The sequence below is a fragment of the Pempheris klunzingeri genome, chromosome 14 (assembly GCF_042242105.1).
Source record: "Pempheris klunzingeri isolate RE-2024b chromosome 14, fPemKlu1.hap1, whole genome shotgun sequence".
Classification (NCBI taxonomy): Eukaryota; Metazoa; Chordata; class Actinopteri; order Acropomatiformes; family Pempheridae; genus Pempheris; species Pempheris klunzingeri.
Genome location: NC_092025.1, coordinates 8,062,003 through 8,077,565, shown reverse-complemented (window position 1 = coordinate 8,077,565; position 15,563 = coordinate 8,062,003). Strand labels below are relative to the sequence as shown.

General features: G+C 42.2%; 1 protein-coding gene across 1 annotated transcript in view; it reads left to right on the top strand.

Annotated features, from left to right (window-relative positions):
• The window catches only part of LOC139212663 (roundabout homolog 1-like), a 71,833-nt gene that overhangs the window by 45,666 nt on the left and 10,604 nt on the right, over positions 1–15,563 (top strand). Inside the window, 11 exon segments of the mRNA XM_070843160.1 lie at positions 5,044–5,201; positions 8,690–8,810; positions 9,527–9,665; positions 9,769–9,896; positions 12,032–12,156; positions 12,258–12,429; positions 14,648–14,761; positions 14,764–14,852; positions 14,955–15,036; positions 15,124–15,292; positions 15,387–15,553. Coding sequence (XP_070699261.1) covers positions 5,044–5,201; positions 8,690–8,810; positions 9,527–9,665; positions 9,769–9,896; positions 12,032–12,156; positions 12,258–12,429; positions 14,648–14,761; positions 14,764–14,852; positions 14,955–15,036; positions 15,124–15,292; positions 15,387–15,553 — 1,464 coding nt within the window.

Sequence of the window (15,563 nt, the reverse complement as noted above, 5' to 3'; positions counted from 1 at the left end):
TTTTAAGGTTAGCTTTGGGTATTTATTATATTTATATATTTTCAAGCCAGTGCTGTGGGATATCTCAGTCAAAGAAGGCTGGTTAGTATTTGAGTTGAAATGAATGTTTTGAAGCACTGGGAAACATTAAGACTTCAGGACAGTGTAATAGATGCCAGTACTTATTTTTACTTATTACTCCTTACTCATGGAATAATGTGTTTTAGTGCGGTCTCAGTCCATGGAGTGCCAGAGGACTGAGAGGGAACCATAATCCCAGCATCTGCCTCTTTTTTTCCATTTCAGTATTTACATATCACTGACATGGTCTGATGAAATATATGAAAACATACTTTAGAGTATGGACCGTCATTTTTAGAGACAACAACATTTCATTTAACTTTTGATTTTTCTCCGCTTACTATGAAACCATTTAGAGGAGGCCAGTGTGTATATGATACTTAAATAAGTAGCTTATTAAATCATTCATGTATTCATTAATAATGTATGGAGTTCCAATGGATTATGGTTATTTTGGTATCCAGTGAATACTTTCAACTAACTCTCAAATAGCATGTCTGTTAAATGGCATTTAATCAATGACATTCACGTTTTAATGTTAAAGCGATACATTGAATAAAGACCAAAGAGTTGCTTAATTTGCTTTTCAAGTTGTTCTTTGTTTAGCTGATTTGACTGGTGAGCTTTTGGCTGTTTTGGCTCGCAGCCTCTGGTAACATGCGATCATTACTGTATTTTTTAACAATATATTCTGGCTTAGTAGGATTCTATTTTGGGTAAAGGAACAGTTCAACATTTTGCGAATCCCCAGAGTCTTGTCATCACCATGAGGTTGCCAGGCAACCAGCAGAGCAAAGAGGGGAAAAAAAATCACTGCTCCCGTCCAAGAAATAGTCCAGCACATAACCCCCCTTAAAACCACAGTGTGCAATTTTTACACATTGGGTTTTTGCACAGATTAAACAAACAAGACATAATGCATTCATTACTGAGATTTAGAGGTGCTGCTTGGTGGATTTTCCCCTTTGGACAGAACCAATTAGTAGTATCAATTTTCTCATCTTGAGCAAGAATGTATATAATCCTCTTTCTCAAAATGCCAAACAAACAAAAGCAAATAAAACCTTTTCTGACAAGAGAGAATACATTTTGGCAATCGATGACTGTTCCATTGATTCTGAATCTACTATTAAAAAGACAGGGTTGCTCCCTTTAATTCTCTCAAAAAGAAAACTGTATTTATTATACAGTTGGCAGCTAATTATGCTTATTAATCTTAGACCCTGCTGATTGTATTTCTTCAAGCCAACAGTGATTTAGATTCCATGGCCCGTTTCCCTGCTTTTGTTTGTGTGCCGCTTGATGTTATATGAAGGTACTGATCAACTGTAAAAACGCACGACTATATAAAACACATCAAAGTAATGATGTGGAAATACCAAAGTGTTCTACTACTTCTTCTTTCTAAAAACCTCAAATCTGTCAGCTGGCTCTAAATGGACATTTTGATAAGCTGATTGCTAATTGTTATTTCTCCACTATGATATGAGTTGGACGCAAGAAGCACGCACAGCTGCTGCCCTGCTTTGGGCAAATCTTAGCTATAACTGATATTATACCATCAGTTTCTTCCAGTCATGTTGTTGTTAACTTAGGAACATGCAAATGATTGCTGTACCATAATAGCTGTACAGCTGGACCTGCAGTATGTAAAAGCACTTGAATACAAAATGGAGTAACAAGAGAGGGTTAGTTTTGACTGCGGTGACAAAAAGTGCCTCTGGCTGTCTCATGCAGTGATGTAGTGTGATAAAGTTACTGTGTGTGCCCCATCCCACCACCACCCCTGTCTGTGGGGTTAGATTGTGTTCCCTTTTGGTCCAGTTGGACTCTGCAGAGAGGATTATTGGAGCTCGGCTGCAGTGGGCCTTTCAAGCTCTGGCTCAGGCTCCAGAGGACTAACAACAAGTCAGACACTGTCAGATCCAGGGTAGTGAGGCCAAGGGCTGATGCTTTGAAGTGGGCTATGAGATTCTCATCTGGAGGGATCAGATGGAGGGAGAAAACAAGACAGCGAGAGGTGCAAAGCTCCAGCTAAACAGGCAAGCTGTGTTGGCTTCAAAAGCTGTAGAGGTGGGTTTCACTGTTGGAAAACCAATGCACACATGCTACGAATGGCGCTGAAAACCTGTGAAATTCATGCGTGTGCAACTTGTAAAATAAACAAGTATAATTTGAGAATAACAAGAGAAACACAACTGGCCTTAAAGCATGAAAATACAGATGCAAGAGAGAAAGAGGCCAAGGGAAAACAAGATGAAAGTAAAGTAAAACATTCAGATGTTGAAGTTGACAGAGAGTTACGGGAGAAATATTAATGATTCTGCAATCAAAGCGTGCTGTGAAAGAATTATGGCTGAGTTTTTAGAGCAGGGCTAACAAAGAGGGTTTAATTTGTCGTGATTGTCCCCTGCATAATTCTTCAAACATCCCTGAAATCAAGGCAGTCGTTGCAGGTCCACATTTTATTAATCAATGTACAACATTTAAGAGTATAATCCAGCAATTTTTTTTTTCCTCATTCTCCCTGTCTATGGAGCCTGGTTTTGCAAACGTCACTGACTCGGGGTCAGACAGCAGTGTCAGCAACATCACTCCTGGGGAGTAGCTTGTCAGGATATGTTTACAGATAAGCGGAAATTATATGAATTGTGTGGAGCTAATAGATGACAAGAAAATGCATTCAAGCCCGTCAAGGACCGCCTTTAGCATAGCTTAGAATTTGAGAATCGGAGTTCTTATGTTTGTGTACGCTTGCATGGTCTTTACTTGGGCATGCATAATTTCGTATTACAACGTAATAAGCAGATACATTTTCCCCTCAGAGAATATAAACAGCCAGTGTTACAAACACATGTTCCAGATTATTTGTGTGCTTACTGGGCACAATAGCATCAGATGCAAAAACGTGCCAACTTCTCCGTGTTCACATACACACAAAAACATGCACACTTATGAGAGCATTCCTCACTAAACTTCATAAGCTTCCTCTGCTTTTAACCCTTATCTCCCCTTGCCTTATTTCTTGCACTAACTCCAAAGCTATCACCAAAAAGAAATCTTTAACAAAGGGATCTGAGGAAATAGTCTGGGCTTTCCGAACCTGTGGAGACATTAGGACCTCACACGATAGTAAAAACAGATGTGTAACCCGATTGCTATTGGAATTATAAGATACTATCAGTCAATCAATCAACATGCACGCACACACACACACACGCACGCACACGCACTGTATGCGCAGTTGTGATGGTCTCACTTTCTTCCTGTCTGAAGTAACCTCAGCCATGTTTTTGTGTCCCACGAGGAATGCCTTTTATCATGTGACACGGTGGTGTTGGCGGTGTTGGGGAGGGGGGGGGTCGTCAGACAGCTGTTTCCCATCAGCACTCAGTCAACTACAGTCAGCCAGTCGCAAACCCTGCTCAGTGGATCACGGGGGCAGAGCAGCAGTGTGGAGCTCAAAGAAAGTGCCGGGGCCAAAAAACATCCAATTAGGAGGTCATCCCAATTTGTTCTCCCATATCCACCGTGCTCATCAGGCGTCTCAGGCCCGCTTGTCCAGTGTTATGTACAAATCCGTAGCCAGAGGTGAATGAGTTGCCGCCATCTGGGAATGATTATGCCTTTTCCTCATTGTTTCCTGTCTTTTCACCCCAACTCAGCTCTACTGAGATCTGTTGCTCTGCTCTCTCTATGTTGGCTCAGCTCCCTTGGCTTGTTCAGGTTCTAAGCCCCCCCCTAGTAATTTAAGACTGGGAATGCTTAACAGCAGTCACTCATGCACAGGCGTCTACATTAGCACATGTTGTTCACCTCCTCAGGAGCAGAAATTCGCTCAGTAATATAAAACAAACGGTTGTTTTCATTTATGATGTACCAAGCTGTTTTCCACTTTCTTTCTGGCTGTAATCTTAGAAATGATAGTCCCATAGTGCAGTTTAGAGCTCTGACAGTATTCCGGTTTATGTTTTTGATGCACTTGATGTTTAGAATCTCTTGCCACTCATCAGAAATGTTCTCCTCATGCTGTTTAGAGCTTGAGGCTGCACAGTGGAGACCTTTATTTACAGTCTATGGGGGGAGACAGGAAGACGCAGCCTGTAGACACCAGAAATCACACACTTCTGTTGGGCTTCTTGGAGCGGGTTCGAGTTTGCTTTGTCTCCGGTTCAGCCTCTGGCCGGCGACTTCTTTTTTTCTGTGCTCGGCCTACTCGTTGTGGAGAGATGATTAATTGCTGTGGTAGCTTTTCCGCTGTCTGCTCGTGGAGCCGTCTGGAGCTCACCTTTCTGCATTGCTTTGTGGCAGTCTATCTTCTTGTCTTACTGTCCATTAAGAAAACCAGCTATCTCAGCACCTTGTCTCAATAGACCTAGACTGTGTCCTCAGTTTGAATACGGGAGTAACCACATGACGGATCCTGTCAGATTTTGTCAGTTGTATTATAGTGTTGAGTTACATGAATATATCATATTTGTGTATGATAGAATGATTAATAGCTCATCATAATGAAGGTATGTTTGGGCGAGAGCGAGCAGAAGTCCTTTATGATGTGCTCTTCAATTGTAAGGTTGTATTTTTCGCCATTGGAAGTCAAGTACGCAAGTCTAGAAAACACTGTTGCTAGGTGACTGACAATAGAACTGATCTTGGCTCTGAACATAAGTGTTGATAATTAAGCATTTTGTGTATTTCATAGTCAGGGTAGGAACAAGAACAGGTTAAACAACAGGGGGAAAAAAAGGAATAAAAAGCAAATTTCTTGGGCTCTGACATTTAAAAAACACCGCAGTGCGTCACGTCTGAACTCCGAAGCTTTAAACTTCCCATTTGTGAAAGCTGTGAATACCACATCAGTCACTGAGATCCTACAGCCCCACCTAAAGGCACCAACAACATCAACAAATGCTGTGATTTATCACCGTCAACGTCATTGCATTTCTCTCTATTGACTGTTCTGCTCTGCTGTGTGTTTTCCAGTTTTACGCGATGACTTCAGACAGAACCCAGTGGACGTTATGGTGGCAGTGGGTGAGCCCGCAGTGCTGGAGTGCCAGCCGCCCCGTGGGCACCCTGAACCCACTATCTCCTGGAGGAAAGACGGCACCAACTTAGATGACAGAGATGAACGCATCACAGTAAGAGACTTTACCGTGAACGCATACATTTGCCTTTTAAGGAACAGTTCACACAAAAATTAGCACTAATACAAAACAGGCGCTTTTGTAAGTTTAATCATATGACTTCTCAACACTTTGAGCCGCACAAGCTGTTTGGTGTAAATCTTTGCTTTAGTTTGACTTAGTGTAACCAATTAGCTCTCACTTCAGAACTTTTGAAGCGCGGAAAAGCAAGCTTGTAGAGTTTGGATGACAAATTCCCTCGTGGTTATGAGAGCACTAAATAATAGCATCGTCTGTCCTCTCCGAGATCTGACCTAGAGCTGAAAATGCCAGGAAGGCACAGAAAAATGCCAACCATAAGACAGTGCACCAGAAAAACAAAGACAATACATGATTATATGTCTGATAGCAACAATACACAATAAACAGAAAAACAATAAGCAGACACTAGTAAGTGTCACCATATGAGCTACAGCATGCTATCAATATTATATATTAAGTTGTCATGTGGCATACGGTACACAGCAGTGATTTTTCTTTTCATGTTTTTGTACACACTGAACTGCTTCCAGACGCAGAAGCATGTGACGGTTCAGGCCAGCAAGAAAAGGCCTCTCATCCCTTTAACTCAAGAACAGAGCCAGGTTTCAGCAACTCAGATGACTGTGTGTGTGTGTGTGTGTGTGTGTGTGTGTGTGTGTGTGTGTGTGTGTGTGTGTGTGTGTGTGTGTGTGTGTGTGTGTGTGTACGTGTTGATTTGTTTATTTGAATATCTGTGCATGCTCCCAGGGACACACAAGAGCAGATTCAAAGCTCACGTTGGTATGGAGTGACAGGTAGAGTCTCTCTGGGGGGCTGTGATGGACAGAGCAGCTATCTCTGATTTAAGGAGAGGCATGGATCAGAGCCGGGGGGGAGGCTCCTCTGAGGGAAATACAAAGGCTGCTTTTTGCTTTGTACTTCCTGCGTGCTTGTCTTTGTCCTCCCTAATCATCTTTTCTATATGGAAATATGTCTTTGCCATGAGAGTTCACTCAGAGACATCACTTACTGTACTAAGACCAAAGGCGTCCACCACAAGTGATTCATGGTTACTTCGCATTCTTTTGAGTGTTTCCCCTGTGGCCCGGACCATCATTTATTAATACTCATATGTAGATAAAGTTATGAGTTAATTCTTAAAGACGATTTTAGAGAAGCTCTCACACACAGGAATTTATGGGTTTTAATTTAAAAAGAAGAGTGCCTTTATACAGAAAAATACATGTAAATCACACTATAAGCAGTTTCAGAGTGTGCGTGCCTTCAGGGCATCTGAGGAGACGAAAGGGAACAGGCTGAAACAGAGCAGAAACGAAAGCTGAGGTTTCAGTGTCCGAGATGGAGGATAGACAAACCACATTTGGGTTTCTTAGCAATGGAACTGCTGCTAAAAACGAGGAGCGGTCAGTCCAGGAAACAAAAAAGCTCTTGGTCTGCTCTTTAATCAGCTGCTAAAGTTACTAGTGCAGCAGTATTTACAGTAAACAGCAAAAAAGTTGCAGAGCAGAAGCGCAGCGTTGGTCAATGGCACTGGTTAGAGCAGGATCATCTTTGCAGTCCTTGAGGAATACATTACTGGCGTCATTACATCGCCACAAAATTTGATATTGATTCTTCAAGGGCCGATTATTACATAGACTTAGCACCCCAAGTGCCCTAAGACACAAATCGCTTTATCCACGGCTCAGCTGGGTGATCTCAGTCACCTGATTTTAATATGGATATGCATTTACTGAAAATATTAGTGCTTACTTTATGAAATGGGAAAACTAAGATTATGAGCCAATAATGAATCTATCCACTGACATTCAAGTAATTGGAAAATAATCCTTTATTATTGTGTGCATGTCATAGGTTCCGTAATTTACATTTGCAGCTATACCATGTGAACCGGCATTAATAATTTCACGTAATTCTCAAATCTTCCATGTGCAAAAAAGCAACGCAAAACTATATTGTGGAAAAAAGCTACATTTGTGTATTTAAATTTTAATATGTGTTTGTTTTGGTCCAAGACAAAACTGTCATTGTCTGCCAAAAAGATGCAGCCTGTCTTTTTTCGGATTCTAACAATGATATCATTCGTGGCTTACTCAATACCCATAAACACCTTTGTTAGTGTATGCAATTGTGCAGTTATATTTTTAGTCGTATATAGAACATTTTGCATCACCTTGACTGCGAGTTCAAACCTAATCCTCTGAATACTGACAGGAACGGCTGAATCTGCAATGCCAGTTCCCCACTCGCTCCTTGTGATTACTAGCGGTTGGCGTTGCGTATTAAAAATACATGCAACCGCCAGTCACACCAGTTTGTTAGATCTTCTTCTTAAAACCACATCATTTGCAACCGATTTGGAATGTCAGCCATAGTTAGGCCACACTTATTTGTCTTTTTTTTCAGTGCACAGAAGGAGCTGTTAGCGGTGGAAGGTTAGCCTGGAGGAGGCTGACTAATATATAAAAGGCTGATGGTTACATCCCTGCAGCAGCAATTTAATGATTTATTCCAACAGTTAGCTGGTGACTGGAGAGCGTTCGCCAAGCCAGGTGCTGTCTGGCATGAGGCTGAATCCCCTGCCTGCTTCATGGACACAGTACCGAAGGCAGCCTTGACCTCTGACCTCTGTTAAGAAATAACAGATCTGCACTATTAGAGCCTGTGTGTGTCTCTAGCAGGCATATATGAATAGATTCCATTGCTTAGTGTGACGAGGTGAAAAGCAATCTTAAATCATAATAACGGGGCTCAAAGTTTAATTGGAGTTGATGCCTGGGAGGAGGTTTTAGTTGTCTGAGTGCAGGGGAAAAGGTCTTCGGATCACATCTGCTCCTCTGGTATCAGCTCGACCACTGGGAAGCTGCAGACTATAGGTACAGTAGCTCACACTCAAAGCACTATAAAAACAGCTACTATGGTCTGTGGGGGCGTACGGTGGAGAGGCTATGAGAAAAATGAAAACAGTATGTAGTGCATATATCTTCCGCCTCTTTGTTGCTTGTGTGAGTGTGTACGTGCAGATATTAGTGCAGGCAAGGTGAAAAGTTTGGGAAAGGCAAAGCAGGGGCGACCGAACATCTGAGGAAGGTCTTCACAAAGAGGCAGTGTCTTTGTTCCCAGGGTTCTGTGCTAATGTAGCACTAGATATGAATTATGTAATTTCATAATGGGTGACCTTCTGTGCAGCTTGAAAGGCAGTGCAAATTCTATCCCTTAGATAAAGAGACGCATAGAGATGCACACAAGGCTACACAGCACAACTCGCTCTTGTGCCGTCAAGTGCATAAAAAGCCTTTATTTTTATTATACTTTTTGGCCATATTATTATATGCATTATGAGAGTGCCATGCTCACAAACACAGCACACATTACGGATGGTAAGTTCTTGCGTGAAAACACCTGTGCTTAATTATTTATTTATCCATCTATTTATGTATTTGTTTTGCTTGCTCTTTTAGATTCGCAGTGGCAAGCTGATGATCACCAACACCAGAAAGAGCGATGCGGGGAAATACATCTGCGTTGGAACTAACATGGTGGGAGAGCGGGAGAGCGAGATTGCTGAACTCACCGTGCTAGGTACGACGCGCAGCTCCGTGATTGCATTTCACTGTGCTGCAGTGCTTCACTTAGTCTGGCCACCCTCTCGGTTCACCGTGGTTTATTTTATCACAGTCTGCTGTGTGAGGTCTGGGGTATAATAACATTTGCGTCCAACGCTATAACCCCTCACTCCTTATAGTACAAGAGCTCCCCAGCCGCCTCCAACACCGTCATATCCCAAACGCTTGTTTCCAGGCACTATTCTCCACCCCCCACTTATTCTCCCTAACATTTCCCATCAGAATAGAGCTCTTATAAAGTATCACATGGTTAGATGACCTTGGTTGAGGGTGAGTGTATACCGTATAGTCCCTCATAAAGCCATTCAAGGCTATGAGAATAACCCTGCTGAATGCAGTGAGATATTGCTCTACAGGTTGTGCATGAAAAATAACTTTGGAGAAGAACAGATGACTATCACTTTAATATAACACTTTTTCTATCTCTGTGATAATTGCGTAGTTGACCTTTCAGTTTTCTTCAAGCAATTGGTTGAAGTGACTGAAGCAGACAGTATTGGTAGTTATTGTTGATCAAATGTCGAAGTAAAATTAGATTTTCTATCCAAGGGAAATATTAGAATCTTATATTATCTCTTAAGAATGGGTACGTTTTAGGTAAGGGATTCAGACTGCATATATATATCTATTATATATGATATTTGTTCTTTTTTTGCTTGTGCTGCCTTCCAGAGCGCCCAACCTTTGTGAAGCGGCCCAGCAGTGTGGTGGTGTTAGCAGAGGAGAGCGTGGAGTTCCACTGTGTAGTTCAAGGAGACCCTGTTCCCACTATCCGCTGGAGGAAAGATGATTCTGACCTGCCTAAGGGCAGGTGATGCACAAAGGGCCTCTATGCACATTAATCTACCGTGGAAACACAGTTATTTCAACTTTTTCTTTCATCTTCTGATTATGTGTGCCTGTCCTGCCTTCAGATTTGAAATCCTAGAGGACCATACCTTGATTGTTCGCCAAGTGACCTCTTCAGATGAAGGCTCCTATACATGCGTGGTGGAGAACATGGTTGGAAAATCTGAAGCATCCGCCACGCTCACTGTACACGGTCAGTACAACCCAACACTCGCATGTAATGTCCTCTAACCACAGCATGACCTTATGCAGTTCACACACTGTTTTCAGAGCCTCAGATTTCCTTTGCTTGGATAAAGTCTTTGCAAGACAGCTGTTTCTAGCCTAACTGGAGAACTAATTGTGTCCTATAGTGTCGCAAATTAGCAGGCTTTGACTTTTACCTTGCCTTTTATCAAGACCTAGTTTTCATTATTGTGCCGTAGGCTGCCGTTGCTCTCAAGACAGCACAGGCAGAATTATCTCCCAAGTTTTTGTGTGTGTTTTTTTCCTTGTCACTTCCTGGCTTGAGGTCATATAATGTATGAGTCCCCAGTTCTAAATAACATAGCAAGTATAGGACATCGCAGCAGTTTGTTTACAATATCTTTCATAGTAATGTCCTGTATAAACTGAGGAGAGCATGCAAAGTAAATGTTTACGTGACCGCAGAAAATGGATTCATTTGGTCCGGGTTGTGCTGCCACAATGACACCCTTTTAGTTCGTAAATCAGGGGCAGGAAATGAGCTGTGCAACACCTCTCATAGTTGCACTCACAGAGTTATACACATAAACACGCGCGCACACATCAGTGGCACAGTGGGTGACACAGACTGTGAGGACAGTAGGACTTAATTAAAGATAGGGCAGGGCTGGTTGCATGCTGGGAAATGACATGGCTCCAGTTACATCGTCTTCCTCTGCCTCCAAGAACCAGAGAAAACGAGCGTCAAGGGGGACCATGGCTAATTTGGGCAGGGAATGGAGACGGGCAAGAATAACTGGCAGATGAGTAGAAGTTGTATCATGGGAGGAGAACTACTGAAGTAAATGTGTTTCACAATGAAATACGAAAAAAGAAAACCTCTCTGTTTTGGCTCAATCATAGCTATAGTCTTAACCACAGACTCATTTTAGAATAGATTGATATTAAACAGTTGCCATTTGAACCAGATGTAGCTGGCCAAGGGGCCCAAGTATGAGTTCAGCATACAAAACTCTTCAGCACTGCACTCATTAACATGATCTGTATTTTTTCTGACTTGGAAGAAACTGTTAAATGAAAAGAAATGGCCTACACATGATACAGAAGGGGGTGCTTCAACTCAGCTTTTCTGCAAAATCACATGCTTTATTTTTTGAAAGATATTCTTTGAACACAAAAATGCTGAGCAATAACCGCAGTCATCCTCTCACAGTAGCTCCAAAACCAGCTGCTTCGCTAGCCATTCATTTCACTATAAATCTAGTTTACAGATGTCAAGTAGTACAGTGGTTCCCCATCTCAAAATGTGTCGTTGCTTGGGTTGTGCATTTAGCAGAGCAGATGCCTGCACAGCACCAGCAGTTTCCTTCTCTATCCCCCCCCATCCAGACACGGTGCTGCTTCCTCAGCCCTCACAGGTTTATGTCCTCTTTAGGGGATTGTATCTTTGTCCAAATATGCCTCAAGGTTGACTGGCTCTGAAAGTTAAACCAGCAAGTACATAAACTTTTCATACCTACCAGTCCTGTAGTCTGCTGGGTCTAATAGGGGCTGAAACAGCATGGCTTCTCATTTGACATCTGTGTGTTTTTTGGCCATTAGAGTTTTGGACATCTGAAGAATGTCCGTTCCAAAAAAACACTATAAAAGCAATGTGTGGTTATAGATACATTTTTGCTTGTAGCCCCATATTACTCACTGTCCGCTGTTCTTTCATACTAATTCCATTGTGGTCACTCGTTCAAGCATGTGCTAGTACTGTTAAGTGCATCATTGTAGTTCTATATCTACTTGACTTCATTACTCATTACGCTGCTCTGTTTTTGTCTTTTCCCTTGTAGTCAATACTGGTAAGTTGTCATCCATCCCTCATCCACCATCAGACAGCAACAGGAAATCATGAACCCCTGTTATTGTCCTATCTGCACTGTAAATCCATCCACCAATACAGTATGTAATTTATGTTATACATGGGTAAATGAATACAAATGTGATGTTTTTTTTTCTTAATTATTATTATTTAAAAATAGTTGATCATTTTTTGCTACATATGCACTTAGACATTTATTTTTTTATGCTAAAACTGGGAAAGAGGAAAATGTATCAGGCTGCCAGGTAATTAGGGCTCCTCTTCCTCTGCAGTGCCCCCAGCATTTGCCATACGCCCCAGGAACCAGGTGGTGGCAGTGGGTAGGACGGTCACCTTCCAGTGTGAGGCCACTGGCAACCCACAGCCTGCTATCTTCTGGCAGAGGGAGGGCAGTGAGGTGAGACTGACCCTCAGTCTGTCATCGCACTAAATCCCTACTCAGTGTAAATAAAGGCAGCGAGTGGGTTTCTAACTCTGTGATCTCTGTCTCCCCTCCAGAGTCTCCTCTTCTCTTACCAGCCACCCCAGCCCTTTAGCCGTCTGTCCGTCTCCCAGATGGGCAGTTTGACCATTACCGATGCTCAGCGCTCTGATGGCGGCTTCTACAGCTGCCAGGCTCTCAACATCGCCGGCAGTGTTATTACCAAAGCACTACTGGAGGTCACAGACTGTGAGTAAAAGCGAAGAAGTGATGGGAGGACTCCCACATTGCAAATATTTAGCTTCAATGTTTTATCTTTTGGACTGATTTGCTGCTGCAGTTTTCCTTTGTTGAGCAGGTGTATTGGGCTGTAAAGTGGCCTTGGTTGCAGACTGTTGAGAGCTGCCTCCCTTCTAGGTGTGGTTGTTAGCCTTGGTTACTAACTGCCCGGGGAGGGATTTCAGGAGGGAATGGATTTCAGATGTTGTTCACATGTTGGACTCAAAAACGCTCTGTTTCCATGGTGATTGTGTAAAACGAGTGTCTGGCCTTATCTCTCCTACCTCTAAAAAAATAAATAAATAAATATAATAACTCCCTAACCTGCAACTGTACAGTGTATTTATTAATTAAATTTATTAATTTAATTTAAATAAAGAGGACTAGGGGGAAATACAATGAATATTATCCATGTAATATTACTTTTCATTAATACAGCACAGTCTCTTTTCTATTCTTCAGTAGATATTTGTGAGTGCAAAATTAACATATGAAATAGTTTATAGGTCACCCAAGTCCTAGGTGATGCAGTAACTGTGTTAATTGTTTAAAAAAGCAATTTAAATGTGCTTGGAGGCTCACACCAATAATTACACACCACGAGCAAAGTCTACAAGCTCCCAATTAAATAACCTGTGTGATTATGTGTCTGGGTAACTTTGTACCATGTACATACATTAAATTAATGAAGATAATTGCTTCAGGCTCAAAGAGATAGTTACTGCATCTACACATTGAGTTGTTCAGCACAGCCCTGTCAGTTTTAAAGGATAATCTGCTGCTCATTTTAGTAATGTGCTCTGCAGCCACCTTAGTAGGGAAATGAAAGGCATCCTCTCAGTGAAAAATCTGATACAGGTAATGGAAATGGAAAAAAAAAAAAAAAAAAAAAGGACAGGGTCATGTTTTTTCAGTGGTCTATAGCACTGCTCTATCGCCTGTACTTGTTTCTCCCTACTCTCCCCTCCCCCAAATTCTCTCCATCCCACCACACTCCTCTCATCGTCATTTTGAGTGGTGCGTTTGTATGGAAATAACTGGTCCGCATTACCTGCAGCAGTTTTCAAAGCGTGTTTCCATCACCTTTTTTTGGGCATTTTTATTTATTTATCTAGAACCCCAGCCCCCATTTTAAAATGTAAGCGAGAGAGAGAGAGAAAAGAGAGCTCTGTTATCTAAGTGGGATTGTTATTAGTTGGGCTGCGCCATTGTGATTGGAGCCAGCTCCAGCAGAACCTACTGCCGAGTAAACGATTAGTTGCTCTCCGCTGGAGGGGAAAAGTTGATTTCTTTTTCCTTCACTGCCTGCACAGCCACCCAAACCCATTGTTCTCTCTTTACCAATTTGCCTCTCAATATCTTTCGCATCTTATCTGTCTTCCATTTTTTGGCAGCATTTCGTTTTCATTTTCTCTACTTTCATCATTCCTACTTTTATTTCTGTCTCTTTCCTCATAACTTTGATGTTTTGCAAACATCAATTCCCAATTTCCAGTTCCATAATATAATGTTGATAGTGTGCTGTTTTCTGGCATTTTGCCTTGATTCGCGGGTGATAGTAGAGACACACAGGAGAATGCAGGAAGAGCCGTCTCTCTTCCTGCGTGTCTACTATCACTAGATGTGCAGTAAAGGTCACCAACCAGAATCCCAGCTATATGGTATGGGTCTTAGCCAGTCCACCACTGGCACATATTGCAGGCACACAACGCACATGAGCATGACATTGAAGACTGACATCTTCTCATTAGGCAATGAAGAGCAATTGCTTTCAGTGCCTAACCATACTATATCCATACTGCACTTATAATGTCCACAGTGTTTCTCCAAACTCAAACAGATGCTTTAAGCTGCATAAAAGTGACCTTGAACATATTTTAAGTGGAAGTGGTTTTGTATGCAAAGAATTATAGAAAATAAATTATGCCCCATATGAATAATTTGTGTTGCAGTGAACTTTACATTACATTAGATTCAGTCATGTTTTCATTTCATTAAAAAAAAGCAGACAGAAGAAAAGCAAGACATCACTATGGTTTTACTACACAGATAAAAACACTTAGAACTTAATCATTTGTTTTAAAACATATATGTTTTCAGAATGTAGTATATAGTATGTAATAAGGCCACAAGTGTTAACATACTTTCACTTCCCTGTGTGTGTATTTTTTTATTTTATTTTTTTTAGCTGGGGCAGACCACCCCCCTCCTGTGATCAGGCAGGGTCCACTCAATCAGACCGTGCCCGTGGACAGCACAGTGGTCCTGGGCTGCCAAACAGCGGGCTCTCCACCTCCTACAGTCACTGGAAGAAGGATGGTGTTGTTGTGTCTCCGGTGGACTCCCGCATGTCCATAGGAGACGCAGGATCCCTGGAGATTCGCTACGCTAAGGTAGGAGATGGAGCGACACAGCAGTTTGTCATTAGCAGTTGCAGCGACTCCACTGGACCGAGCCAACCCACTAATATCTGCCACTGAACTTCCTCTCCTCAGCTGGGCGATACAGGCTTCTACACGTGTGTAGCTTCTAGCTCCAATGGAGAGGCTTCATGGACAGCATATTTACAGGTGGAGGGTAGGTTACACCAATGGAGGTTGTAATTACATGTTGAAGAGTCCCGTTTAGTGCACTTTAATGAATTTTTTGGTATCTCTGTGGCAGAGTTTGGAGTTGTTGTTCAGTCCAGTCACCCTGTAGACCCTAACCTGATTCCCAGTGCTCCATCTAAACCTGAGGTGACCGACATCAGCCGTACCTCTGTCACTCTGTCATGGAAATTGAACCCCAATACCGGAGCAACACCTACATCTTACCTAATTGAGGCATTCAGGTTAGACATTCTCACCGTGTATTACGTCTATCTATCAAGCTCAATGAAATTCCCTAGTATCTGTGTATTGTCATTTCTTTACTTTTCCCCACAGTTACACATTAGGCAGCAGGTGGTTGACCCTGGCCGAGCACATAAAGACGCAGACTTTTGTCCTGAGGAATCTGAAGCCTGCAACTGTCTACCTCTTTATGATCAGAGCGGTGAATGCGTACGGCCTCAGTGACCCCAGTCCAATCTCGGACTCCATCAGAACACAGGGTCAGTGTGT